Below are 27,438 nucleotides of genomic sequence, written 5' to 3'. Positions count from 1 at the left end.
CCTACCAAACTTCAGTATATATTCTCATTGTTTGATTATAGATAAATGAACATTATGATTAATTTTGTGATTGTACTATTATTTTATTATGTTGTATGCTATATATTACCCTTTATTCAAAGCCTTTCTATTTAGCCAACGGTCTTTTGAACGTATGATGGATGATTCTTTCTTTGGTGGTAATGTTTTAGAATCTTGTGTGGTGGATAACAATTGAACTCTAAATTTTCCTCTTTTCACCGAATCTTTCCTTAAATTTTTTAATGTCTTCCTTTTCTTAGTTTTTATAGCTTTAGCCAATGCCTCTTCATTTTCATCTGACTCATCCAATTTATCGAAAGTTACATGTCTTGAAGATGAGTACTGCGTACTACCTTCGTCCTTCTGATCTATATTTTTTAGCAATTCCTCAGGAAGCTCCGCAATTACTTCATCAGTGACCTCTGTCTCATTCACTGATTTCTTTTGCTTGGCGTATAATTCATTTTGCTTCCTTCTCTTGGACCGCAATTGTGATTGTTCCAGCCTTATAGCCTCCTCCCTCTGAGTGATCTGTGATTCTACCTCACTTTTCCCAGAGTGAAGCCCTTCTTCTTGTGGAGCATCATCATCATCACTTTCCTCATCACTACTTGAATGCACTTCCTTGTCCTTTTTTGATATTACCAGCACATCATCTTGTCTATCCGTGACAGCACTTGCGCTGGCTTGACTTTCATCGGCATCAAACTTGACGTGTCCATTACTCATTGTCTTACTTAATACGTGTATACGGGTAGTAACAGTTCAGGGTATCAATTCGTACTGCCTTCTAAACATATTTGGGCTTGTTCGAACAACTTCGCTAACCTCATCGCTTGAAAAGAAAAATTTTCAATCAACGGAACTTGATACCATCTTTCCGTGGAGGAACCTTCTTTTTCTTTTTATTTACCCGACCATTCCCGTGGAAGGTGACTTGAACACGTTTCAGAGTGCTATCCCCGCTAATTTCCGATTTCATCTCTGGTTGATATACCTTTTCAGTTTGTCGCTTAGCACGATTGAGTTGTCTTTTCAAAAGCTCGGCGGCTATGACTTCTTGCTCCTCTTGTTGACTTCGCAGCATTCCATCTTCAGAAGGTGATGATAAAGATGAGGGATGGATCCTGATAAGCAAAGGACCTTCAACGTTCTCAGATGTATCATCAATATCCATATCCACGTCTACCTTGCCCGCGCGGCCTAGGTACCGGACAAACTGCGTCAAAGAACGATGCATGGTGGCATTCATATGTACATGATCGCGATCTTGAACATACTCGTTGTATACTTTGTTAGCATCAATCCATTTTTCTCCGTGCCGCTGCTTCAATAACTGTAGAAATCCCTTTTCAAACTGGATATTGTAGCGCCTAGCGTCCTCAGCTGTCACTTGACTAATCTTCCTTAAATGAGATGGCGATTTGTTATGTGATTGAAATCCGTTTGCATCTTTACATTGCCTTTGGCATATTTGGCAGTAGTAACGGGTTTTCTGTAACCCACGACGAGCTCCCTGCTTGGACCAATATTTCGCACTATCATAATCTGCCATCGCTGTGATTTTCTACAATCAAACAACCCTGTGTTTTCGCTCTTTTTAGGACTTGTCAAGAAAAGAATGATGATACTGACTTTTCCATTTGATATTAATTTCAACTAGCGGAGTTTTTCCAGTTTTCAAAGTACAGGACAAAGTGTTGTGTAACCCGGACCAGATTTACATTGGTGTACTATAATATGTACTATAACAGATTGGAGGTATAAACCTAGAGACCCTTCTACAATACACGTACGAGGAGGTGGTCTTCGAAACTTACAGTACCACCTGACATGTCGTTATTAGAGCAATTAGCAAGAAAAAGAATAGAAAAATCTAAAGGCCTTTTAAGTGCGGACCAGTCTCATAGTACATCGAAAAGTGCATCCTTACTAGAAAGACTACATAAGAATAGAGAAACTAAAGATAACAATGCTGAGACAAAAAGGAAGGATCTGAAGACGCTACTTGCAAAAGACAAGGTAAAAAGAAGCGACTTTACCCCGAACCAGCATAGTGTTTCATTGAGTTTAAAGTTGTCTGCCTTAAAGAAGTCAAATAGTGATTTGGAGAAACAAGGAAAATCAGTGACATTAGACAGCAAAGAAAACGAACTCCCTACCAAAAGGAAATCGCCTGATGATAAACTCAACTTAGAAGAGTCATGGAAGGCTATTAAAGAAATGAACCATTACTGTTTCTTGAAAAACGATCCATGCATAAATCAAACCGACGATTTTGCGTTCACAAACTTTATCATAAAAGATAAAAAAAACTCGTTGAGTACATCAATACCGCTATCGTCGCAGAATTCATCATTTCTGTCCTTAAAAAAGCATAACAATGAGCTCCTTGGTATTTTTGTGCCTTGTAACCTGCCGAAAACAACTCGTAAAGTAGCCATTGAGAATTTCAATAGACCAAGTCCTGATGATATAATACAATCGGCCCAACTTAATGCTTTCAATGAAAAATTAGAAAACTTAAATATCAAATCTGTGCCCAAGGCCGAAAAAAAGGAACCAATTAACCTTCAAACACCACCTACTGAGTCGATTGATATTCATTCATTCATTGCCACCCATCCTCTGAATTTGACATGTTTGTTCCTCGGTGATACAAACGCAGGCAAATCCACTTTGCTTGGTCATCTTTTATATGATCTAAACGAAATTTCTATGTCATCAATGAGGGAACTACAAAAAAAAAGCAGTAATTTGGATCCTTCATCTTCAAATAGTTTTAAGGTCATTCTAGACAATACCAAAACAGAAAGAGAAAATGGATTTTCCATGTTTAAGAAAGTTATTCAGGTAGAAAATGATTTACTACCGCCATCATCAACCTTGACGCTTATAGACACTCCTGGTAGTATCAAATACTTCAATAAAGAAACTCTGAACTCAATTTTGACCTTTGATCCTGAAGTTTATGTATTGGTTATTGATTGCAATTATGACTCGTGGGAAAAATCATTAGATGGTCCAAATAATCAGATTTATGAAATTTTAAAAGTGATCTCTTATTTGAACAAGAATTCCGCATGCAAAAAGCACTTGATAATTCTTTTGAATAAGGCAGATCTAATTAGTTGGGATAAGCACCGACTAGAAATGATTCAGTCTGAGCTAAATTATGTGTTGAAGGAAAACTTTCAGTGGACAGACGCAGAATTCCAATTTATCCCGTGTTCGGGTTTATTAGGTTCGAATTTGAATAAAACTGAAAACATCACAAAATCTAAGTATAAGTCAGAATTTGACTCTATAAATTATGTTCCCGAATGGTATGAAGGTCCGACATTTTTTTCGCAACTATATCTATTGGTAGAGCATAATATGAACAAAATAGAAACAACTTTGGAAGAGCCATTTGTAGGCACAATACTGCAATCTTCTGTTCTTCAACCGATAGCGGAGATAAATTACGTGTCACTCAAAGTCTTGATCAACAGCGGATATATTCAATCAGGCCAGACAATTGAAATTCATACACAATATGAAGATTTTCATTACTATGGTATAGTTTCAAGAATGAAGAATTCAAAACAAATACTGGAGACTAACACAAAAAATAATATATCAGTCGGTTTGAACCCTGACATTTTAGAGGTTCTTGTTAAGATTCATAATACCGAAGACTTCACGAAAAAGCAATTTCACATTCGTAAGGGTGATATAATAATTCACTCTAGAAAGACGAATACACTATCACCGAATTTACCAAACACACTAAAGTTGTTAGCCTTGCGTTTAATAAAATTATCAATACAAACGCACGCGCTAAGTGATCCCGTTGACTTGGGTTCTGAATTGCTTCTTTACCATAATTTGACGCACAACGCGGTAAAATTGGTGAAGATTCTCGGGACTAACGACATCTCAATTAATCCAAATCAGTCACTTATTGTCGAAGTCGAAATTATAGAACCAGACTTTGCTCTTAATGTGATTGATTCCAAATACATTACCAACAATATTGTTTTAACATCAATAGATCATAAGGTTATCGCAGTTGGCAGAATTGCATGCCAGTAATCCTACAACTAAGAAATTATACTAGGCATTCATACTTATTGTTTAATATATAAAATGAATAGTAATAAGTTGATGATAGATTGATTTTTTTAACCCATTTTACACATATCTTATGAAAGTGATATTAACCTACATAATCTAGGAACAATATAAAAACACCCATGATAATGGCACCATAAGTGGTCATTTTAGCAGTTCTTCCAGCAGCTCGTTTCGCTTTACGTAATTCTTTATTTCCCTTCTTAATATTCAATTCAATGTCATCTTGATTGTTCAGCATTAGGTTTATATTTTGAGATTGCACCGTTAAATGATTGGACAATTCGTTCTGTATATTGACAATGTCTAAAATTGTTTTGTTTATAGTCTCCACTTTTTTCAATTGCTCATTTTTTTGATTTAGCAGTTCCGAATGTTCTGTCTCCAACACTTGTAGTTGCTCCTGGGTTAATTTGGATATCGTCTCTTCATAATGTTTTACTTCGTCTTGTACAGTTTCTACGGGAGCAGATTGTGACACTGAGATGTCTATTGCATCTGCAGAGAAATCATCCGCATTGTTGGATAAAGTAGGCATAGGCGTTGAATTGAAATTCATTTTATTTTCTAATATCAATCTTTCCTGTTGTATGGTAGTGAATTTGGATGAAACATATTTTATCCACAAATTCAAACACCGTAGGACACCTAATCTAAATTCATAAACTCCATTTTCAATGTCTTGCGGATGTATCACATGCTTAGTGTTGTCGTTTTTATTGGAAAGTATTTTTGACCATCTGTGAGACTTTGACTGAAATCTTTTCAGCGACAAATTATGCCTTTCCATTTCGTAATTCTCTAGGAATTCAAACTTTTTGAAATATTGTTGAATTTGCAGCCTGCATTCCATGTCAAACTCGTCCTTTTCCGCATCACTCATATTAAAGTCATCTAAATAGTTTTTTTCAATCTGTTTTATTACCTTGTTTAATTCGACTAGGAACTTCAATAGTCTTGCACATTCCTTAATAAACGAATCCCTAAACATTTCACACGTTTCATTAGAATTCCCGAAGTCCTCTTGTTTCCTTTCAACATGATCATCTATACCATTTTGCTCATTTCTAGCATCATCGATAACAGCAACATACTTACGGAATATTGGTGTTAAATCAGACATCATGAGTTAATAAGCTCTTCACTGCTTTTACGGGTGATTTCCCAGCACCGGGGGAAATGATACTAGACGTATGTGTATGTATTCTAGTTATTCTCATTCATCTGAGCTCACAAGTTGGGTAGGGTAACGGAGATCTTTCCTTGTTGGCAGTTCTTAATTAAATGTGCCCTTTTCAGAAAGATACCAGCAAAGGTAGGAATGATTTATCATTACATGACATGTATCCATATTCCAGGATGGATCATGCGAACAAGCTTCTTTCCCCTCTCGTCTGTAAAGGACGGGATTGAGATTCAATTAAAAAATTAGTTTCATTGGAAAAGGCCAATAAAATATGCAAAGGTCCCGTCATTATACTGCAGCTACCTCAAAGAGATTAGCTTTGTGTCCTCAACGTAGGACCGCATTGAACAGGTTGGAAGAGGTGTTGCTTTTTTGACCTTCTTTCTCAAACTTAATATTTGGTGACGCGTTAAATAGAAAAAATGAAAAAGACCTTAATTGACGCGTTTCCTGAAATATTTACTATAGCATAGCTGTAATTGTATTTTCTAAACTTGTAAGTGACTGTGTATATCAAACAATAAAGTATCAAGGAGAGAGCTTCATAACAGAACGGTACAGGATGACTATGGACGGAAAAAACAAAGAAGAAGAGCAATATCTTGATCTATGCAAAAGAATCATTGATGAAGGTGAATTTAGGCCAGATAGAACAGGCACTGGTACGTTGAGTCTTTTTGCACCACCCCAGCTGCGTTTTAGTTTACGTGATGATACCTTCCCACTACTAACGACCAAGAAGGTTTTTACTAGAGGTATCATACTTGAACTATTGTGGTTTTTGGCCGGTGATACAGACGCTAACCTATTGTCTGAGCAAGGTGTTAAGATTTGGGACGGTAATGGATCTCGTGAATATTTAGATAAGATGGGGTTCAAAGATAGGAAAGTAGGAGATCTGGGGCCCGTTTACGGATTTCAATGGAGGCATTTTGGTGCTAAATACAAGACGTGCGATGACGACTATACTGGACAAGGTATTGATCAATTGAAACAGGTTATACATAAACTAAAGACAAATCCCTACGATAGAAGAATCATTATGAGTGCCTGGAACCCAGCTGATTTTGACAAAATGGCTTTGCCGCCATGCCATATTTTTTCACAGTTCTATGTCAGTTTCCCCAAAGAAGGAGAAGGATCCGGTAAGCCCCGCCTTTCATGCTTATTGTACCAACGTTCTTGTGATATGGGGTTGGGAGTACCATTTAACATTGCATCATATGCTTTGTTGACTAGAATGATTGCTAAAGTTGTCGACATGGAGCCAGGTGAGTTCATTCATACTTTGGGGGATGCACATGTTTATAAAGACCACATTGATGCCTTGAAAGAACAAATCACCAGAAATCCAAGACCATTCCCGAAACTAAAGATTAAAAGGGACGTTAAAGACATTGATGATTTCAAGTTGACAGACTTTGAAATTGAAGATTATAATCCTCATCCAAGAATTCAAATGAAAATGAGTGTATAATTGACAGCACGAGGAGAAACAAAATCATGTACTTACGTATATACACACAAAATCGAATGTATATAATACAATGGTTTATTATGCAAAAATATAGAAATTATTAAGGAACACCAGGGCAAAAAGACTATATATCATTTTTTGGTGCGATATGTTTTTGGTTGATGTTTCACTGCCTTACCATTTCCAAATAAATCAAATACTGCTAAATCATCTTCATTTAGTCTAAAGCTAACAGATTTATTATTAACATTATTAATGTTTGAATTGTTATTGTCGAAATTGTTGTAATTGTTGTTATTATTACTGGTTCCCTTTGACGACTTGGAGGGTCGCGTAGTAGAATTTTCATCAGATAAATTATTGACAATTGCATTTTTGAACAATTTTTTAGTTCTTGTTGACTTTTTCTTATTCTCCGATTTATTTGTAATGTCAAGTAAAGGCGACGATTTTTTAGGGCTATTGTTGCTAGTTAGTTTTTTTTCGTTTTTGTTGTTGCTGTTGTTGTTGGAAGTGGTCATTAGATGAGCGGTATCCTCGTGTATTTCATCTTCCGTTTTTTTCCCTTTTGGAGTTCCATAATCCTTTGAGACGACGACTTCTCTCAATTGCGGTTCGTCGGGTATTGAATCTTGGGATAAACTTTTCCTTTTATGTGAAGTTTCCCGATTTCTCTTGGAAACCTGTAGATCATGTATATCAATCACAGTAGTAGCATCCACAAGTTTTTCTGAAGGCCTCCTCATTTTGGCTCTTAAAGAAGGCAAAGTGTAATCTACAGCTTTACCACGAGTTCTTCTAGTTCTCGTAAATGATATTTCGCTGTTGCTGCTCATGTTACTTACGGGCATGACTTCGTCAATAACCTTTTTCTTCAGTTCTATCCTAGGCGGCTTCATGGAATGCTTAATTTTGGTCTTTGGATGAGAATTAGTAGAAGAACTTGATGAAGGATAGACCGTTGAAGCATCGCTAGTGGTAGTAGGTAAAGTTGCGGATGGGCCTGGTAAAGGCAACGGCAAAGGATTTGACGGCACTGTACTTAGCATATTTGTACTGTCATTGAATATTTCTAGTTTAGAAGATGAATGCTCGGGTTCTGTCGGATTCTCCTCTGGTATGGAGTATTCTATAATTGAATTGGTAAAATTACTGACAGAATCGCTATTTTCCTCTTCAGGGTTTAAGGCATCTATTGTTTCCTCCACTTGCGCAGACTCGTGTGATTCTGCCGGTACCTCTACAGAGGAATTTTCCATCATGGGTTCGTTTTCACCGGTTTCGTCTTCAGGTTCTAAACTCGTGGATACAAACATAGATTGCCGCCTAGAACTCTTCCTTTTTTTAGCCTTAGGCTCAAGATCTGGACCATCGTCCTTGTTAAAACTTGATTCATGCGACAGGTTATTCTCGTGATTTGATAACCTAGTGTAACTTTTTGAGTATGTGGGTGATGACAATGAGCATGATCTTGACCTGGAACTCGTTCTCTTCAACATTGTTCTTAAGCTCGAACTGGGCAAATTTTCGTTTTTACGTACGTTCTCAAACATATAAAAAATTTCGTCAAATCTTTGAATAATACCGTTTTCAATGACTTGTAGTTGATTACTTAACCGTTCCCTGTAGATAGCTTCGCTTATAGAGGTTTTAGATCGTAGAGTCACGTTTTCTTGTACCAGCTGGCTTATTTTTTTTTCCAAGCTATTAACTTTAATTTTTAATATGGAGTTATCCTTGGCCAGCAGGGAGTTTTGCCTCGAATACGACTGTCTGATGTTTTCCACTTTTTGCGATTCGAGATCCATTAGGTTTTGAAATTCTTGTATTTGTGGGGTTAAATCATCGTGGGAGACCGTACGCCTGCTGCTTTCCTTGTTAGGAGCAATTTTTCTCTTCGGCATGGTCAAACAATAACCCCTCTATACCCAATTAAACATATATATGCGTGTGTAAGTAATATAACCCTGCGCCTAGCAGTAGTTGTAATGTGGAAATGGCATTATCAATATTAGTAGACGCTCACTTTGTGAAATTTCTTTGTTTACAAAACAAAAGGGCCTTGAAAAAAATAAAAAAAATCTGTTACCCGACCAATAGGAAATAAATAATCAAAAATAAAAGGGGCGAGCTGGGAATTGAACCCAGGGCCTCTCGCATGCTTTGTCTTCCTGTTAGTCAGGAAGTCGCCCAAAGCGAGAATCATACCACTAGACCACACGCCCTTGTTAACTTGTTGTTAAGACTACTTAGTCTTGAGTATCACACTGCATTCAGTAACATATATTCTTTTAATCTTCTGGCTGAGAACTCCAAGAATAATCGCTAAAAATACTCAAGGGTAAGTACCCCAAACAAAGTTCTGTCCTTCTTAGATATTTTAAATGAGGGAAACTAAATCATTAGTTTATTATTTAGATGCATTTTTCCCAGCTTTAACCTTTTTATTTAAAGGAAATTATAAAAAAAATTTTAAAAAAATGAGTTTTGCGTATCCAATAAATAATAGACAAGATGCTGTCACAACAGTATTAAAATTTCTGAAAGATTCTGCTGTCTCTGGACTGTGTAATACAACAATTCTTCGGAAAACTTGATTCGGAATAAACAATGGTCTTTCATTTATGGAAAATTTTCTTCTTTGTCTCGGTCACTAAAAAAAGCCTTAGCAAAGCTATATAGAAAGAAAATAGTGATATGGTGTATTTGCCGTAAAACTATGGTTTATCCAAGGTCGCCTTCAGTAAACTTTCGGAAATATATTCATCGGAGATATATTATATAATGAGTACATAGCAATCTAATCATGCTGGGTCTTCTTGCACCCCAATGAAACCATAATCATGTAAATGCTTGAAAATTCCGGGCATACTATCCTCTTCCTCAATAACCCAATCGAAGTAGAGTGCTAGTTGTGCACTATGTCCTTGCTGCTCATTAAATAAATTTACTGACAGTTTGGTGGAATTTCTTTGTTCGATCAGATAGTACTGTTAGGTATTTGTTGACATTTACTTCCCTATCACATCAGACCACTGTTTCTCCTTCCTTTTTGCCATCTTCTTACCTATTATATGATAATATAGTTCAAAAGGAAATACCAGTCAATGAATGATAATTGGCTCTTACTCCAACCGTTCTTAATCTGGACCAGTAATTGTTCTTATGGTGAAAAAGTATGGTGACGTCTTTACTTTTAAAAATATTTTTAACAGTTGAAGGAGCTCCCCGTGTACATCTTGCCAGATCTTCAAGAGAAATGTCACCAAATAAATTATGAAATTAAAGTACAGCGGTAGTGATAAAAACGATCATCAAGTAGTGCCATCCGATATTTCGTGTCAATTTCCAAGCTCATGATTTATGACATACAGGATTTTCAAGAATATTAAATCTTGTTCCTGAGGAATTTTTGATAAATCCAATAAATAGTAAATAATAAGAAAAAAGACAGAACAACAACGTTTTGGTGGGAGAAAGGCCACTTCTCTGACCAGACTAGAGTACTAATATTTACGACAAATATACTGAGACCGTGACCAATGGTAGAAGGTGATTGGCTTGAAAGAAATGCCAACATTAAAGCACATATCACTGCTCTTGATATCAGTAGAGTTGCAAAAAAATTATACTACTAAAATCAGCTCAACGGCAAGAAGTTACTAAGCACAGCAGAAATTCTGGAGCTAAAGAGAATAATATACATACAAGACTGACTGAAAACTCTGTTTTCCACATGCAGTGGACTCAAAATATTCAGTTGAAGAAGCAAGCACAAAATTGGATCAACCCGTCGCGTCGCGGCCGCTGCTGCAGGCGACAAATCCACTGGCAAATTGTACGCGGCCTCGTTACTCCTACTTGAAAACAGAAGTAACAACAACAAATTCAAGTTTCTACGAAATGGGTCTCATGACGACAAGGTGCGCCCCCCTATCTACCTTGTTGTAAGTCTGGGACCTGGGGCTAATTTCTCATCCCCGGAAACAAAAGTATACAACTACGTGGCTAAAAATTTTTTAGTATGCAGCACATAGGATGCCAAGGAGCAATTTTTAACCCTGGCAATCTGAGCTACTGAACGGCCGCCTCAGGACTCATAGTTCTCTATATATAATTTCTCCATGTTTCTCCTTGTGCCTGGTGGAAAATATCAAGTAGTTGCCGCGACATAAAATGAATGCCTCGTAGACACCGCGAAGCCGGAATGAAGGCGGACACTACGGCACCGCCTCAAACCCAACGGCCGAGAGCGAGTTCATCTCCCTCATAGATGCGAACGGCATTGGCACTGACGCCATCATTGTAGAACATATAGACAAGATTAAAATGCGTAATCACATCATGAATGGGAAGTTAGGTGCGGTCCACTACCCTGGGGGCCTCACTGGGGACGTCATCACCCCCAAAGCACCTCAATAAGTCCATAAATAAATATATAAAAATTACTGAATAATAATAAAAAAAATAAATTAGTTCAGTCTAAAGAAATGGAAGCAAAAACCTCAAAAAAAAAATTTTTTTACGAAGACTATGCTTCCAAGACTGACGTCTTAGAGGCATAGTCGAGAAGAAAAGGAATTACTGGCACAGAACGACAAGAAATATCGTGTCGGCGCCAAGGCATCTATGTAACTACGTCTTGTGATCACCGGTATAGCTGGGACTATTCCGTTTCATCATATGATCTGGCCGTCTGCGCTTGTACATTCTGGGCGCCAGGCGTAAATGACCAGAGTAATGTCTTGCTGTAGTCGTCCGTCGCCACAGAAGCGCGTGGACGCATGATCGCGCGCAGCGACCGGTCGGTTCGCAAGACGGTTGGCAATAGGAGTTTCCTGCTGACCGCCTTATTAATTTATATGAAAGAGGAGAATTTGTCATCGGGCTTTCGAATGAAATAAAACAGCTCCTTTAAGTAATGGAACTGGAAGAAGGAAGAGAATAAACGACAGAATTTTCGTGCTCGGAGCGAACACCGCGCCGGGTTACGAACAACAGTGGCCACTACTATAATAGTTATGGAGTAGACGTCAGAATATATAGCGCAGGCGTCAGAGTATAGCGCGGGCGTCAGGATATAGTGTGCCAATGTAGCGTGGTTGCATGCAGCTAGCTTTTTAGTTGAGTCAGACCTGCTCCAAAAAAAGAGGAACACAACTTTCGTCAGCATGTGTTGCTACCGCTATTTGTTCTTCGGGGAAAAAAATTTGCATTCGCTATTGTAGTTTTAATTTTCCTTCTCTATTCTCATAAATAGAGTTAAAATCTTATAAACTCCAGAATTATCAAGAACAATTACCTATATTATTTCCTATTGCAGAATTTATATTATTCTTTATTGTACTGATATCCCCATTATAACTATCAAAAAAAGGACTTCAGCACCTGTATCATCATGAGCTTCAGTAGTATAGTCTCTAAGTTTTTGAGATATTTAGAAATTCCTGCCAAAAATAGGACTGCCGTGAATTTTCTGAGGAACCCTGATTTGCAACCTATCAAGTCTGCAAATCAAACATGGGGGTTCTGGTCTAATTTGGCGTACTGGGGCGCTGTGTCCTTTACAGCAGGTACATGGATGAGTGGTTCTGCTGCACTAAGTGTCGGCCTAAGTTACCCAGAGACCATTGTTTCGTTTCTTCTCGGTAATGTCTTGACCATTATTTTCACTATGGCCAACTCTTACCCCGGTTATGATTGGAAAATCGGTTTCACCTTGGCCCAAAGATTCGTTTTTGGCATTTACGGTTCAGCCTTCGGTATCATCATTAGAATTTTGATGAGTATTGTCAATTATGGTTCCAACGCTTGGTTGGGTGGTCTATCTATCAACATGATATTAGATTCCTGGTCCCACCACTATCTGCACCTGCCCAATACTTTGTCCCCAAGTGTTGCCATGACCACCAAGCAGTTGGTCGGCTTCATTATTTTCCACGTCCTCACCGCGCTCTGCTATTTCATGAAACCCTACCATATGAACTACCTTTTAATTTGGTCATGTGTAGCTACTTGCTTTGCCATGCTGGGTATAGTGATTTACTTGACTAAGAATGCCCATGGTGTCGGTGAATTGTTTACCTCCACAAAATCTACCGTTACTGGTTCTAAAAGAGCATGGGCTTGGGTTTACATGATTTCATACTGGTTCGGTTCCATTTCTCCAGGTTCCACCAACCAAAGTGACTATTCAAGATTCGGTTCCTCCAATTTGGCTATCTGGACCGGTAGCGTCTGTGCATTACTAATCCCAGCAACCTTGGTCCCAATCTTCGGTGTCATTAGTGCCTCCACCTGCGACAAATTATACGGTAAACAATTTTGGATGCCCATGGATATATTCGATTATTGGTTGACAAACAACTATTCTGCAGGCGCTCGCGCAGGTGCCTTCTTCTGTGGTCTTTGCTTTACCATGTCTCAAATGTCCTCCACCATCTCCAACTGTGGGTTTGCCACTGGTATGGATATGGCCGGTTTGTTGCCCAAATACGTCGATATCAAGAGAGGTGCTCTTTTTTGCGCATGTATCTCCTGGGCTTGTTTGCCATGGAACTTCTACAACTCTTCTTCTACTTTCTTAACTGTCATGAGTTCTTTCGGTGTTGTCATGACTCCTATTATTGCTGTCATGATCTGTGATAACTTTCTGATCAGGAAGAGGCAATATTCCATTACTAATGCCTTTATTCTAAAGGGTGAATACTATTTTACCAAGGGTGTCAACTGGAGAGCTATCGTTGCCTGGGTGTGTGGTATGGCTCCCGGTCTACCTGGTATCGCTTGGGAAGTCAACAATAACTATTTCCACGACTCAGGTATTGTTAAATTCTTTTATGGTGATTCTTTCTTCTCCTTTTTGATTTCTTTTTTCGTTTACTGGGGGCTATGTGTCTTCTTCCCATTCAAAATTACTGTTAGACATGATGACAAAGATTACTATGGTGCATTTACCGACGAAGAAGCGAGAAAGAAGGGCATGATTCCATACAGTGAAATTTCTGAGGAAGAAATCCGTGCTTACACGTTAGGCGAATGCTACACAACTGGACACGAATACAAACCTGAGAGTTCTGATAACGAATCACCTGAATTGATCAAAACTAGCTCAGAAAACACTAACGTATTTGAAATCGTTCACCAAAAGGATGATGAAAAGCACTCCTTTAGTACCACTCAACAAGTTGTCTGATGACAAAGAATCCGATAAAATGAAGATCTCAAATATACAAAGAGGAAACTTCAACGCTTCATTTGAAAATCTGTACAGATCTTACAATTTGGGAATACTACCAGATCGATCCTCAGCTGCAAATACTTTACTGTCAAGTATGTCTATGGTGACAAATATCGGCATTATTGTGTATGGCTCAATAATTTTATAAAAAAAGGAACTATTGGTTCTTAGTATTTTCTTGCTAGAAGACATATTCTTACCAATCCTTTCATAAGCTAATTATGCCATCCATATAGCAAGAGAATCCGGTGGGGGCGCCATGCCTATCCGGCGGCAACATTATTACTCTGGTATACGGGCGTAACTCCATAATATGCCACCACTTACCTTTAACATGTTCATGGTAGGTACCCCACCCAGCCATAAGGAAATTTTCAAAGGCGTTGGATCAAAAAATAGGCCTTTATTTCATCGCGTGATTGAGGAGCATAACATGTTTAGTGAAGGTTTCTTTTGGAAAACTTCAGTCGCTCATTATTAGAACCAGGGAGGTCCAGGCTTTGCTGGTGGGAGAGAAAGCTTATGAAGCTGGGGTTGCAGATTTGTCGATTGGTCGCCAGTACACAGTTTTAAAAAGTCAGAGAATGTAGAGAAGTATGGATCTTTGAAACCCTTTTATTTTATTTTACTTTTTTTAGAATGACCTGTTCCCGACACTATGTAAGATCTAGCTTTTAACATATTATGGAAACCTGAAATGTAAAATCTGAATTTTTGTATATGTGTTTATATTTGGGTAGTTCTTTTGAGGAAAGCATGCATAGACTTGCTGTACGAACTTTATGTGACTTGTAGTGACGCTGTTTCATGAGACTTTAGCCCTTTGAACATATTATCATATCTCAGCTTGAAATACTATAGATTTACTTTTGCAGCCATTTCTTGGTGCTCCAAGGTTGTGCGTATCTATTACTTAATTTCTGTCCTTGCCAAGTTTTGCAGCAGGGCGGTCACAAGACTCCTCTGCCGTCATTCCTTAGTCCTTCGGGAACACACTTATTTATGTATTTGTATTCTACAATTCTACGGTGCACAAGGGTTGGGCACTGTTGAGCTCAGCACGCAACTATTGCTGGCATGAAGATAAGATTGATTTTTGGAAGAATAAGCTTGTGGAAGTTACCTGTCTCTTATTTTTTTTTCCTTTTTGCACTTTTTTTTGGTGATCACTTAGGTAACAATCTATAACACAGCAGTATGAACCCACTAGTTAACCATTCTGCGCCGATGGTATACCTTTTTCATTGCTTAATTGTCTGTGAGAGGCTTGATAAGCTAAGGCTCATGGCGATAAATCCACGATGAACTCGTTTAATGCAAAATATAGGTCGCGGCTTGCCGGGTACCAAGTCGCAACAAAGCTCCCCGAATTGTTTCGCCCATTCATCTGACAGGACAGAATGCCAAACATATGATGCATGATGCAGCAAAGAGCACAGTAATCACTATTTTCTGCATATCATATAGCCAGATTGCTATAGTGTTTGGCTTTTGTCCTGCTGTTAATTGTTTTGTTTTCTTTCTATTTTTATAACTATTATTGGAGAGTAGATCAAGGATACAAATAACAACAACAACCACCAATACCGACCACTTAATAAAAGTAACCATATAATGGGTGTGAGATCCGCTGCAAAGGAAATGCACGAACGGGACCATAATTCGGACAGTTCCAGTTTAGTAACTTCCCTGATGAAATCTTGGAGGATATCGTCGGCTTCTTCCTCCAAGAAGCCATCGTTATACAAAATGAATACTACTGAATCTACTAGTTTACCCTCGGGTTATGCTTCCTCGGCAGATAGAGATCGGAGAACCAGTGACGGTAATTTTGAAGCTATGGCAAAGCAACAAGCAAGCACTAGACGTACCTCGAATTCCTATTCACCTCTACGATATGTAAACCCCACTCTAAGCACTGCAAGTAACGAAAGTCCCCGGCCTGCTTTACTCTTACGTCAGCATCACCAGCGTCATCACCACCATCAACAACCCCGCCATAGCAGTAGTGGTAGTGTAGGCAACAATTGCAGTAACAGTACAGAGCCTAACAAAAAGGGTGATCGATATTTCAAAGACTTAGATGAGGATTGGAGTGCTGTTATTGACGATTATAATATGCCTATTCCTATACTTACTAACGGTGGATTTGGTACACCTGTAGCTCCAACGAGAACTTTGTCGCGAAAATCCACTTCTTCTTCCATCAATTCGATTTCGAATATGGGGACCTCCGCAGTACGGAATTCTTCCTCCTCTTTTACATACCCTCAATTACCACAGCTGCAAAAAGAGAAAACAAATGATTCCAAGAAAACTCAGTTGGAAATCGAAAACGAACGGGATGTTCAAGAATTAAACTCCATCATCCAGCGCATTTCTAAATTTGACAATATTTTGAAAGATAAGACAATCATAAATCAACAGGATCTGCGCCAGATCAGTTGGAATGGTATCCCAAAAATACACAGGCCTGTTGTTTGGAAATTATTAATAGGTTATTTGCCTGTGAACACCAAGAGACAGGAGGGTTTCTTACAAAGGAAGAGGAAAGAATATAGGGATAGTCTGAAACATACCTTTTCTGACCAGCACTCAAGAGATATCCCAACTTGGCATCAGATAGAGATAGATATACCGAGAACAAATCCCCACATTCCCCTCTACCAGTTCAAATCCGTACAGAACAGTTTACAACGAATACTATATCTTTGGGCAATCAGGCATCCTGCTAGCGGATATGTGCAAGGTATTAATGATTTAGTTACACCATTTTTCGAGACTTTTCTTACCGAATATCTGCCGCCTTCACAAATAGATGATGTAGAGATAAAGGACCCCTCTACTTATATGGTAGATGAACAGATTACAGATTTAGAAGCGGACACGTTTTGGTGTCTTACCAAATTGCTCGAACAAATTACCGATAACTATATTCACGGACAACCAGGCATATTAAGACAAGTGAAGAATTTGAGTCAGCTAGTGAAACGAATTGATGCTGATCTATATAACCATTTTCAAAATGAACATGTGGAGTTTATACAGTTTGCATTCAGATGGATGAATTGCCTTTTGATGAGAGAATTTCAAATGGGTACAGTAATAAGGATGTGGGACACATATTTATCTGAAACTTCACAAGAGGTCACTTCTTCTTATTCTATGTCGTCCAATGACATTAAACCTCCTGTTACTCCAACAGAACCTCGAGTGGCAAGTTTTGTTACACCAACAAAAGATTTCCAATCTCCCACCACAGCTCTTTCTAATATGACACCAAACAATGCTGTTGAAGACAGTGGAAAAATGAGACAGTCTTCGTTGAATGAGTTTCATGTGTTTGTTTGTGCTGCATTCCTCATCAAGTGGAGTGACCAGCTAATGGAAATGGATTTCCAAGAAACTATAACTTTCTTACAGAACCCTCCTACAAAGGACTGGACTGAAACGGATATTGAAATGCTTCTGAGCGAAGCCTTTATTTGGCAATCTCTTTACAAAGATGCTACGTCGCACTGGCTGTAAACGGACCTATTCATTTTACTTACTGTATAGTATGTAATAATATAAAACAAAAATCTCCTAATTCATAAATCCTGAGGAACGTGACACATAAAGTTATTGTATACAGATCATCTAAAGATTGGTTTGGTAGAATGTCTCCCAAAGCTCGATGCATTCTTTTTGAGATTCAATGGCCGCTTCTAGTGATATTTCCATGCCGTTTCGGAATTCCCGAATTTTATCAGTAGAGAAACCTTGGAATTCATCTTTTATTTTATCTCCTACCGCTTGCCATTGTTTTTTTGTAAGGTTATACCTTCTCTCCAATGTTTGAAATTCCTTTCTCATTTCTCTGAATTTTTCTGAATGAATATTTTGACCCAATTTGCCCAATTGTGAGTGTTTCTTATTCATGTCATTTTCTATTACTACCAAGAAATACCCCAATTTGGATCTCTGATTGAAAATTGCTTTTACGCTTGCCAATGACCTAATATAGTCGTCCAGCATCACACCCATCGTCAAAGTCTCTTGCAAAGAGCTTCTCTCAAGAGAGCTTTTTATGCTTTTATGAACATCAGCAAAATTATTCAGCAGTTCCGAATTAGGTTCACTCACGTTCAAAGACGCTAGGGTTTCTACCATACTAGAGAATTCTTCTGTTGATGCAGCCAGGGTGTTTCTTGAGGTGTCGACCATTTCCAAAGATTTGCTCAATTTTTTTAAATTATCTTCCAGTTCATCAATCTTTTGTTTCTTTTCGATAAAGAATTCATCTGCCTCGTTGTACTTGGGCAGTGATGAAAACGATATACTCATAAATCCCTTGTGCGATTCCGCGTCGATACCCCCATTTTTTAAGACCTCGGCAGCATCCTCTGCACCTAGTAGTTGTATCTCACTTATCCGGACTTCTGACAGATCGTTGCTATCATTAATAGCGCCAGATCCAGTCAAAAATGCCCTTTTTTTAGACTCTGAACTAAAGTCATCACTTGTCAAAAAGAGTAGAAAATCTTTGTCCTTTTGTAGAACCGGATCTTGACATATTTTTTTTAACATGCTTTCCATTTGAAATCTTCTATTTTCAATGAAATTTTCCTTAAAACTGCCTACTGATTGCTTCTCTGGTGGTGGTGGTATTACTTTACCCCAATGGTTGTTCTGCAATTGACGATATAGCCACCTGAAATCTCTGTAACGCCTGCTTACCTGTGCATATTTTAGCTCAAGTAATGATGATTCACTGATTACAGTATACTCCACATGAATGGATGTTAGCTCTCCTACTTTGACCGGGTCTTTAACTTCAACTTTGAAAGCCACAGCCTTTTCGGTTGGTGGCACCTTTGAGCCAATCTTGGTTTTTCCAAACTTTTCTGAGTTTTCCTCGACCTCAGCAGGACTTGAAATATTAGCACCTGTCTGAGGAAGATTGTATAAAGGCCTGTCCACTTGCTCAAGGATATTTTTTTCAACAGAAGCTGTGAACTTGCCCTCATTGTTTTCTCTCCTTTCATTCCTATCGTCCAATGGCTCTTCAACAAATTCATTCTCTTTTTCAGCTTTCTTTAAGGGATCAGTAAAGGGTGTTTTGATGGTATCATCGGAAGCAGTTGTTCTCTTCGCTTTCAGAGAATGGTTGCGTTTGGAGTTTCTTTGAGCTCTGGCGGAATCAAACAGAATTCGTGGTTTGCCGGATCTTCTTCCAGAGATGCTTTTTGAAGTATTTGGTGAAGTGTTAGCATCGTATATCGTATCGTCAAAAACTAAGGGAGAGTTGGCGTTTCCAGTGAACAATGCGCCACCGGATTCTCTTGTTGCAATAAATTGTGTAGTGCTATTCTTGAGATCAGCAATCGGATCCTGTTCAGGGGCTAAAGAATTAATAAGATCGTCAGCTTTGGAATTGTCATGCTCCTCTAGTTGCGGATTACCAGCCACCGACAAACCAGGGTCTTTCCATTCTGGCGCACTATCCAAGTCTATCTTGTCCGCAAATGAAGCTGTGGTCTCTAAAAGCTCATTGTCTTTTCTTTCTTCATTTGTAGATATTTGACCAATTGATTCAATTGAATTTGAAACGAGGCTCTGAGTTTTATCTCCCTCATGATTTAGTTCGTCCCAAACAGGTGCTTCTAGATTATCCTCGTAGTCCATGGCTTGTTATTGCAGGATGTATGAAAGTTTATAAAATCCCTGCTGCAAATTAAGAGATATATGGTTTCGTTCACTACGTAGTTATAGTAAATAACCTTTGCTTAACCCATTTTTCAAAGCATTTTTAAAATTTACTGTTATCACTTAGTTGTTCTTAGCGGACAACTTCCGAAAAGTGAAATTTCATTTTTCAAAACGACAATAGTGGTATAGAATTATAGAATAACATACGTTAAAAATAGCTGAAGTTCATTACAGTTCTGTAGTGGTCAGCAAGGCATTTGACGTCTATTGGATAGCCTACGATGAAAGGTGATCGTTCGAGGCAAAATATGGCTGTGACAAAGAAGGCAAAGTTAAAAAAAAATGACGAGCCAAAAAAGGTTTTGAAGACTGCCGCGACCGAAAAAGGTGAGGGATCCAAGCGCTACTCCTTATGGAATTTCTGGATAAGCACATTGTTTTTAAAATTACTATTGATTCCTGACTACTTCAGTACAGATTTTGACGTTCATAGAAATTGGCTGGCAATCACCAATAAATTGCCCATCAGCGAATGGTATTATGAGCACACTAGTCAATGGACATTGGATTATCCGCCATTTTTTGCTTATTTTGAATGGTTTTTATCGCAATTTGTTCCTAAATCTGTACGTGATGACGGTTGTTTGGATATAGTGGAGATCGGAAAGTTCGGTTTGCCAACAATCGTTTTCCAACGACTCACTGTCATCTTCAGCGAAATTCTTCTATTTGTCATCCTTCAAATATACATTAATACTACAAAGCTAAGTGAAAGATCTCAAAGTTTTGTGGTTGCTTCTAGCATTGTACTATCACCCGGGTTTTTAATAATAGATCACATTCACTTCCAATATAATGGTTTTCTTTTTGCGATTCTAATAGGCTCCATTGTCGCCGCCAAGAATAAGAGATACATCTTGTGCGCTGTTCTGTATACTACAGCCATATGTTTCAAGCATATATTTTTATATTTGGCGCCATGTTATTTCGTGTTTTTATTGAGAGCATACGTTCTCAATGTCAACAATTTCAAGTTTAAAAGTTACAAAGATTTTTTGTTCCTGATAAGATGGGCAAATCTTTTGAAGTTGGCTACCGTTGTTGTTGGAATTTTCACTATTTGTTTCCTTCCATTTGCTCATCAAATGCCGCAAGTGTTGAGCAGGTTATTCCCATTCTCAAGAGGACTGACGCATGCATATTGGGCACCAAATTTCTGGGCGTTGTATTCTTTTATGGATAAAATACTCACTACGGTAATGTTGAAATTACCGTACGTCCACACTTTTGCTACAAAATTTATTAAACCTCCTCTGATCCCTCAGAATATCAAGGAAATTAATGAAAGGCTCGCGGCAAACAACAATGGAAGTAAAGGTCTAGTTCAAGACGTATTTTTTGTTATTCTCCCTCAAATTCCTCCAAAATTAACGTTTATTTTGACGATATTTTACCAGGTCTTAGCAGTACTTCCACTTTTGTTTGATCCATCGTTCAAAAGATTTGTTGGCTCGTTGACTCTCTGTGGGTTGGCATCGTTTTTGTTCGGGTGGCATGTGCATGAGAAAGCTATAATGCTAGTCATCATTCCGTTCACATTTCTTGTTGGATTTGATCGTCGTCTTTTGGTACCGTTTATGTTAGTTGCCTCAGCTGGTTATGTTTCCTTGTATCCTCTTCTGTACAAAGGCCAAGATTTTTTCATTAAAACATTATACACTTATGTTTGGTGTATAATTTATTTTGCCGCTTTTAGAAAAACTACGAAGATTTCTTCAAGTGTAGAAAGAAGAATCTTTTTCTTGGATAGGTTGGCATTAACGTACATCTTTTCATTGTTACCAATCGTCACCGTATTACAAATATTGGATGAAGTCAAGTGGAGATATTCATTTTTGCAAAAATTTGAATTCTTAGGATTAATGATATATAGTGTCTATTGTTCATTAGGTATAATCAGCTCGTGGTTTGCCTTATCGTGGTTATATAATTTTGACGAATTACTATGGCAGTGATACAATATCGCTTCCCTAGGACGTTAAAAAAAAAGTGATATAAAATTATTTATATATGAATCGATTTTAGAAATATTTATTGTACATTTTCACCTACTAACTAATTGAATAACGATTAGATTTCGATTTATGCAGTCCCTCACGCCAGTTCCTCATTATTTTTCGTTTACGTATTGTGCGTTTTACACTTGAATTAAAATAACATTACATTAAACTGAATGAAGGTCAACTCCATTCACATGCATCAGTTGAAAGGTATATAAGTACTACTTCAATATATTATCTATCAGCTCTGGGAAAATGCTTTAAGAAGGAAAAAAGGTAAGTAAACTATTTTTTAACGCTTCATGATTATTGAATGGTCCTTTTGGCTCATATCGTTTTCATGAATCTATGACTATTTTCACTGATCATCGATTAATCTTTTCAAGGCAGTTCTAGCATCATCCTGTTTGTTGCTGTACGGGTTTTGTTTTAGTGAATCGTCAAAGCTAGAGGGAGCTTTCCCGGTTCCAACAGGGAACCCGTGTAAATTAGGAGTTGCACTGTTCGAAATTGAAGTACCTGGTATGTATTTGGTTCCTAATGAGCCATTCATGGTTTGCTGGATTAATGGAGTGCATTCAATCAAAGTGGGTAATTGAAATTCTTGATTTCTAGGAGTTGAAGGTCCATGGGCAGCGGTAAATAAATTCGCCGGCGGCTGTAAGTTTTCGCTTTTGGTGTTACCTAGCATATTTGCTACCCCTGTTGTGGTTTTTTCTTTGTTGAAGTAAATAGATGACACCCGAGACATAGATTGATGAGGTGGGGAAGCGATATTGATTTGTGGCGGGGAAGAGTTCATGTTTATGTGAGGTGGGGGTATTTGAAATTGACGCTGTTGTTGTTGCCTTTGAGTAGGAGAATTGGATTGCGATTGCACTTGCACTTGCGCCTCCAATTGAGCTTGTAATTGTCTATGGACGTTGCCGCTATCCGATGCGGTGGCTACAGTGGTGCCATTTACCATGACATTAGAGCTTCTTGGTGGGCTGAATAATCCAGGTGAACCAAAGTTTATCCATGAAGGAGGTGTGTTAAAACATTTTTGACGTCTGGGCGTATTAGATACATTGAACAGCATTTCTGGCCAATTCCCATCTGCGTCGTCAGTAAGCAATAACGGGTCACCACTTGAAAACTTAAACACGAATTCCTGCTGTTGTTCGTTAGATGCAGTAGTCGACTTGGGCAACATTTTGTTTCGAGGTGATAAGAAAACTCCCGGGCTATTAGTCAAGGTAAGTAAAGTATTAGCATCCGCGATATTGCTAATGGAATTACCGTTCTGATTGTTATTATTGCTGGCACCCACAGCATTTGTAGATTTGGATATAGTATCACTTAATGATACGGAATTTAGTGCAACATTGGGAGTAAATCCCATCCTGAATTGTAGAGAACTCTTTGGAGTGGATGGGGGCTTAAGTTGCGCGCTTGAAGGGGGTGATTGTGGTGGTTGCGAAAGCAGTATATTATTGTTTCTAGCACTGCCTATTGGAGAAGCTGAAGTTTCTATGATAGTCGGCAATTCTGTGTCGATGATGTCAGATCTGCTTGGTTTCGCTGGAGGTGCTTCGGGGAGCGTATCAGTATCACAATATTTCTCATTCTTCATCTGTTTTAAGAGAGAAAGAATACGTCTCTTCTCAAACTTGGGTGCATTTTTCTTGCTTCCTTTGTGAATTTTTTCATTTTGCATGATCTTTTTATTATTATTGTTCATTAAATGAGACGATTTTGACGATGGAGAGAAAGGCAAAGATCCTGCAATAACGGCCTTCCCACTTTCGGTAATGGTTAAAGAAAGTTTGAATTGTTCCTGTGAAGGAAACATGTAGTCATTTTTCTTTTGGAAAGCTGGAGAAGACGTCATGATAGGCGGCGAACTCTGAAGAAAGGTTTTCCTTGTTTCAGAAAACACCGTGTTATTATAGCTGTCATTCGAAGACGGGGTAGAGATCGGCGTAGAGCCATTAGTGCTCGATTTCTTGGTGGGAGTAGAAAGAAGAACGCCCCTGTATCTGCCCTTTCTCGTAGTTGCCGCCAAATTATGATGATGATCGATGCTGAGTCTTCTTTTATTCGGGGATGGACTAGATTGCCCCACTTTCATCAAAGGTTTGGCAAAACTGTGAGGCCCCTGCTTCTGAACCTGCATTGAAGAATGCGCCATGGGGCTTTGTAGGGGATTGGGATAATCTTTGGTGATGGGAGGCCTGCCTCTTTTTTTGATCATGCTTTTATCCATAGTGAATATTTTTCACGAAGTATTCTTGAGATATTTTTATTCCCCTTTTCAACTACACAACCCAGGTTGGTGAATATATACTTAATCAAATCCCTTTAATCACCTTGGAATGTGCAACCAGCTCTTCTTCTCAAAATTTAAAAAAACTTCCGAGAATGAAAAATGAACTAACGAAAAATTTTCAAGACCGTCTTAAAGATCCCTTATCGGTGCTGCAAAGGGGAAGCAGTTATTAAGAGAATTATTAGTATTTGCTGGCTGTGCCTTGATTGTATTAATTGATGGAACAGCGAGAGAAATTTTAGAGGTATGAAACCAGACAATAGAACGGGACTAATATGGAAAAAAACCGATTTGAGGGATTTCCTATTAGGGAAAAATAAGTGTTTGCCTCTTTAAGGAAAAAATACTAGCGCGTTACGCGGCGACTTCAAAGATCGACCATAACGGTCTCGCTCGCATCCTCAACGATTGTGTCATATTATTAATGGAACGAAAGAGAAGGTGGATGGCCAAAGCCTTGGAACAGTGGTAGATTTACACTAAGTTTACTTTCTTAATAGATAATAGGAATATATATGTACATATATAAATAAAAAATAAATAAAATAAATATTATAGAAGAACACCAAGACGCCGGTGTTGGGCATCCAAACAAAATATTGTAAAGTTTCTTTCTTGCAATCTTCTACCTTTATTTTTATTTTTTATTGCTGTTAGGTTGTTAACATTTAAACATCTTTTTTTTTTTTTTTTTTTTTTTTTATATTATTATTCGTGATATTTCGCTTGCAGCAGTATCTCAGTACATGAAGGAGACACTATTGAAGTGAGACGTTGTTTACAAGCAGTGAAAAAATAAATAGGGTGGCCGAAAAAAAAGAAACGAAACCAGAGAAATAAAAAGGAAAAGTAGGTAAATTTTTGTTACCTTTCACTCTCTTTCTGAAAACAATTCAGTATGCTCTACTAATATTCTTTTTTTTCATTTCTTTTATTATGTTTTTTGTTTATTGGTTTTTTTTTTTCCGTAATTTAAATAATAGTGGTTTTCATTTTTTTGTCAACTACTTTCTTGGTTTTGGTGGATTGAAAACGAATTTTCTGGTTTTGATACCGGCCCATTTGAACTTCTTCACCCAGATAGATAGCAAATACAAAGATGATAAGATTATCACCGTTTTCAAACCCAATCTCTTTCTTTCGTCATGTTCAGGTTCGGCACACCAGTTTAAAAAGGTGGTAACGTCCTTTGCCATTTGAGATGTCGTTGCGGGGGTACCATCTTCGTACTCAACCATGTCATCAAACAAGACTCTTGCCATTGCAATGGAACCACCTGGGAAGTAAGGGTTATAATTAGAACCTGGTGGTAAAGCCACACCAGCAGGAGGTTCATCAGGATAACCGGTCAACAAAGAGAAAATGTAGTCACAACCACCGTGTCTAGCTTTCACGATCAAAGATAGATCAGGTGGCAAGGCACCTTGATTGGCAGCTCTTGCAGCCTGTTCGTTTGGGTATGGGCCAGGGATGTAATCGGACAACTTACCTGGTCTCTTTTTAGGGTTACCTTGTTCATCAGGTTCGTCATCGTATTCAAATTCTTCGGCCATATTACGAACCTCTTCGTTGGTATGAGAAACACCAACCAAAGTTCTCCAAGCAACTCTGTCAAGAGAATGGCAGGCGGCACAAACTTCACGGTAAACCTGGTAACCTCTTCTAATGGATGCATGATCAAATGTTTCAAAAGGCCCATTGTGGGACCAAGCATATGCTGGGGCGTGCAATCCGTGTTCAGCTGCGGTCATAGCTTCGGCAGTTAAGGAGTCTGCATAGAGTAAAGTCGATGCGGTGATACCGGCGGCAGCAACACCCGCTGTAACGAGCTTTTGAGTAAGCTTGCCAGATTTACTAGCAGCACCTGTTGCGGTAGAGTAGAAACTTTTCGAGAGGGTCCTTTGAGCCCAACGTTTAGATAGATTTGAAAACATTGTCAAATTAGTTATAACTTCCGCTTCTGAGAAAAAATAGTAGATGATATAGTGTAATGAAAATGCAAATTGTAAAATATTATTTTTCAGAACTAGTTCAAACTAATCAATTGAAGATATCACAAATGTGGGGAAATTCAATGAATGCTTTTTATCAAACTGGGGGAGTACTGGAAAAAATATTTAAGAAAAATAGTGTTACACTAATATAGAATATGGATTCTTTTTCTTTTTCTTTCTTGTCCTTAATATTTGAAGATAAAGTACAAAAATGTATAAAATGTTGCTTAACAAAGAAAGATTGTGAAACCGATGATTAATAAGAAAACGAATGGCCTCTACTAAAAGCTTAGATAGTCTATGGATCCAGTTGGACGTCTAACCTCGTTATTATTCAAATTGTTTATATACTAGAAAGAGCCCCCTTAGTATCTACGCAGGGTAAAGGCGCTCGACCCTCTCCACCAACCAAATCCTCGCATTTTTTGGCCGCCGGAAATACCGGCCGCCCATTACCAAGAAATCCGAGAAAAAAAAAATCTTCAGTCACGTGGCGCTCCGTCTTATTTCCGTCCTTATACAAACATTTGGGATTGGCTCACAGAACATCACAACAGCATCTGTGAAAGTCTTAATAGAACTGAAATGTATGATGCGCTAGCACATCCGCTTTACAAGGAAGTTTTTTTCGTCTACAGCAATGGAACATCTCGCCAACGAAAACTCGGATTCGGATATCAGGTACAGTTTCCTTAGCACTTTGGATCATTTACCATGTGAACTAATAAGATCTCTTCGACTGATGCAAACAATCGACTTATTCAAGAATGAAGAGGATGAGCCTGGTATGGAAAGGGCCTGTAGGGATCTGTTGCTGGTAGCGACTTATATTAATGATCTGGTCGATGATCAGATTCATTTCTTAAAGCAGCATAAGAAGGAACTAGAGATACAGAAGTCAGTGACAAAAAATTTCAACTCTTCGCTAGAGAATATCAAGTCGAAGTTGACGTTAGAAGAACCAGGAGCATATAAGGAGCCAAAACTGCTTTTAAAGATTAACTTGAAAAAGGCTAAATCGAGGGAAAGAAAAGAGAGCATAACTAGCCCCACAATTGGGATTAACCAGGGTGATGTAACAGAGGGTAATAATAATCAAGAGGAGGTTTATTGTTTCTGTAGGAATGTATCTTATGGGCCAATGGTGGCTTGTGATAATCCGGCTTGTCCCTTCGAGTGGTTCCATTATGGTTGCGTAGGCCTGAAACAAGCTCCCAAGGGCAAATGGTATTGTAGCAAAGATTGTAAGGAAATAGCAAACCAGAGGTCCAAGTCAAAACGGCAAAAAAGAAGAAAGTAAGCAATATAATGGACGGGTTTACATGTTTAAATATATGTACAT

At 38.3% G+C, this 27,438-nt stretch overlaps 16 protein-coding genes and 1 non-coding gene across 17 annotated transcripts; 7 read left to right on the top strand and 10 right to left on the bottom strand.

Moving 5' to 3' along the window:
* Positions 1-105: 105 nt before the first annotated feature.
* Positions 106-750, bottom strand: BUD21 (Bud21p; the record flags this gene model as incomplete). Its single annotated transcript, NM_001183497.1, has 1 exon — positions 106-750. The coding sequence occupies one exon, from the start codon at positions 748-750 to the stop codon at positions 106-108; it is 645 nt and encodes a 214-aa protein (NP_014721.1).
* A 127-nt stretch (positions 751-877) lies between these two features.
* RTS2 (Rts2p) lies at positions 878-1,576 on the bottom strand (the record flags this gene model as incomplete). Its single annotated transcript, NM_001183496.1, has 1 exon — positions 878-1,576. One exon carries the CDS (start codon positions 1,574-1,576, stop codon positions 878-880), a length of 699 nt encoding a protein of 232 aa, NP_014720.1.
* A 278-nt stretch (positions 1,577-1,854) lies between these two features.
* On the top strand, positions 1,855-4,098 carry SKI7 (Ski7p; the record flags this gene model as incomplete). Its single annotated transcript, NM_001183495.1, has 1 exon — positions 1,855-4,098. One exon carries the CDS (start codon positions 1,855-1,857, stop codon positions 4,096-4,098), a length of 2,244 nt encoding a protein of 747 aa, NP_014719.1.
* A 124-nt stretch (positions 4,099-4,222) lies between these two features.
* UFE1 (Ufe1p) lies at positions 4,223-5,263 on the bottom strand (the record flags this gene model as incomplete). The annotated part of the gene is made up of 1 exon (NM_001183494.1): positions 4,223-5,263. One exon carries the CDS (start codon positions 5,261-5,263, stop codon positions 4,223-4,225), a length of 1,041 nt encoding a protein of 346 aa, NP_014718.1.
* A 622-nt stretch (positions 5,264-5,885) lies between these two features.
* CDC21 (thymidylate synthase) lies at positions 5,886-6,800 on the top strand (the record flags this gene model as incomplete). Its single annotated transcript, NM_001183493.1, has 1 exon — positions 5,886-6,800. The coding sequence occupies one exon, from the start codon at positions 5,886-5,888 to the stop codon at positions 6,798-6,800; it is 915 nt and encodes a 304-aa protein (NP_014717.2).
* Positions 6,801-6,931: 131 nt separating this feature from the next.
* SGO1 (Sgo1p) lies at positions 6,932-8,704 on the bottom strand (the record flags this gene model as incomplete). The annotated part of the gene is made up of 1 exon (NM_001183492.1): positions 6,932-8,704. One exon carries the CDS (start codon positions 8,702-8,704, stop codon positions 6,932-6,934), a length of 1,773 nt encoding a protein of 590 aa, NP_014716.1.
* A 140-nt stretch (positions 8,705-8,844) lies between these two features.
* Positions 8,845-9,006, bottom strand: YOR072W-B (uncharacterized protein; the record flags this gene model as incomplete). Its single annotated transcript, NM_001184526.1, has 1 exon — positions 8,845-9,006. The coding sequence occupies one exon, from the start codon at positions 9,004-9,006 to the stop codon at positions 8,845-8,847; it is 162 nt and encodes a 53-aa protein (NP_878171.1).
* On the bottom strand, positions 8,924-9,025 carry SUF11. Its single transcript has 2 exons — positions 8,990-9,025; positions 8,924-8,959 (listed from the first exon to the last, which is right to left on the bottom strand). It is a non-coding gene; the product is annotated as a tRNA-Pro (tRNA).
* Positions 9,026-11,658: 2,633 nt separating this feature from the next.
* YOR072W (uncharacterized protein) lies at positions 11,659-11,973 on the bottom strand (the record flags this gene model as incomplete). The annotated part of the gene is made up of 1 exon (NM_001348878.1): positions 11,659-11,973. One exon carries the CDS (start codon positions 11,971-11,973, stop codon positions 11,659-11,661), a length of 315 nt encoding a protein of 104 aa, NP_001335816.1.
* A 225-nt stretch (positions 11,974-12,198) lies between these two features.
* NRT1 (nicotinamide riboside transporter) lies at positions 12,199-13,995 on the top strand (the record flags this gene model as incomplete). Its single annotated transcript, NM_001183490.1, has 1 exon — positions 12,199-13,995. The coding sequence occupies one exon, from the start codon at positions 12,199-12,201 to the stop codon at positions 13,993-13,995; it is 1,797 nt and encodes a 598-aa protein (NP_014714.1).
* Positions 13,996-15,654: 1,659 nt separating this feature from the next.
* GYP1 (GTPase-activating protein GYP1) lies at positions 15,655-17,568 on the top strand (the record flags this gene model as incomplete). The annotated part of the gene is made up of 1 exon (NM_001183489.1): positions 15,655-17,568. One exon carries the CDS (start codon positions 15,655-15,657, stop codon positions 17,566-17,568), a length of 1,914 nt encoding a protein of 637 aa, NP_014713.1.
* A 111-nt stretch (positions 17,569-17,679) lies between these two features.
* VPS5 (sorting nexin 1) lies at positions 17,680-19,707 on the bottom strand (the record flags this gene model as incomplete). Its single annotated transcript, NM_001183488.1, has 1 exon — positions 17,680-19,707. One exon carries the CDS (start codon positions 19,705-19,707, stop codon positions 17,680-17,682), a length of 2,028 nt encoding a protein of 675 aa, NP_014712.2.
* Positions 19,262-19,606, top strand: VAM10 (Vam10p; the record flags this gene model as incomplete). The annotated part of the gene is made up of 1 exon (NM_001183487.1): positions 19,262-19,606. The coding sequence occupies one exon, from the start codon at positions 19,262-19,264 to the stop codon at positions 19,604-19,606; it is 345 nt and encodes a 114-aa protein (NP_014711.1).
* Positions 19,708-20,012: 305 nt separating the features above from the next.
* On the top strand, positions 20,013-21,746 carry ALG8 (dolichyl-P-Glc:Glc1Man(9)GlcNAc(2)-PP-dolichol alpha-1,3-glucosyltransferase; the record flags this gene model as incomplete). The annotated part of the gene is made up of 1 exon (NM_001183486.1): positions 20,013-21,746. The coding sequence occupies one exon, from the start codon at positions 20,013-20,015 to the stop codon at positions 21,744-21,746; it is 1,734 nt and encodes a 577-aa protein (NP_014710.1).
* A 403-nt stretch (positions 21,747-22,149) lies between these two features.
* Positions 22,150-24,039, bottom strand: MSA1 (Msa1p; the record flags this gene model as incomplete). The annotated part of the gene is made up of 1 exon (NM_001183485.1): positions 22,150-24,039. One exon carries the CDS (start codon positions 24,037-24,039, stop codon positions 22,150-22,152), a length of 1,890 nt encoding a protein of 629 aa, NP_014709.1.
* Positions 24,040-25,106: 1,067 nt separating this feature from the next.
* CYT1 (ubiquinol--cytochrome-c reductase catalytic subunit CYT1) lies at positions 25,107-26,036 on the bottom strand (the record flags this gene model as incomplete). The annotated part of the gene is made up of 1 exon (NM_001183484.1): positions 25,107-26,036. One exon carries the CDS (start codon positions 26,034-26,036, stop codon positions 25,107-25,109), a length of 930 nt encoding a protein of 309 aa, NP_014708.1.
* A 700-nt stretch (positions 26,037-26,736) lies between these two features.
* YNG1 (Yng1p) lies at positions 26,737-27,396 on the top strand (the record flags this gene model as incomplete). Its single annotated transcript, NM_001183483.1, has 1 exon — positions 26,737-27,396. One exon carries the CDS (start codon positions 26,737-26,739, stop codon positions 27,394-27,396), a length of 660 nt encoding a protein of 219 aa, NP_014707.1.
* Positions 27,397-27,438: the final 42 nt, after the last annotated feature.

This window comes from Saccharomyces cerevisiae, chromosome XV (genome assembly GCF_000146045.2).
Source record: "Saccharomyces cerevisiae S288C chromosome XV, complete sequence".
NCBI lineage: Eukaryota > Fungi > Ascomycota > Saccharomycetes > Saccharomycetales > Saccharomycetaceae > Saccharomyces > Saccharomyces cerevisiae.
Note: the sequence above shows the minus strand (reverse complement) of the source record. Positions and strands in the feature narration are given on the sequence as shown.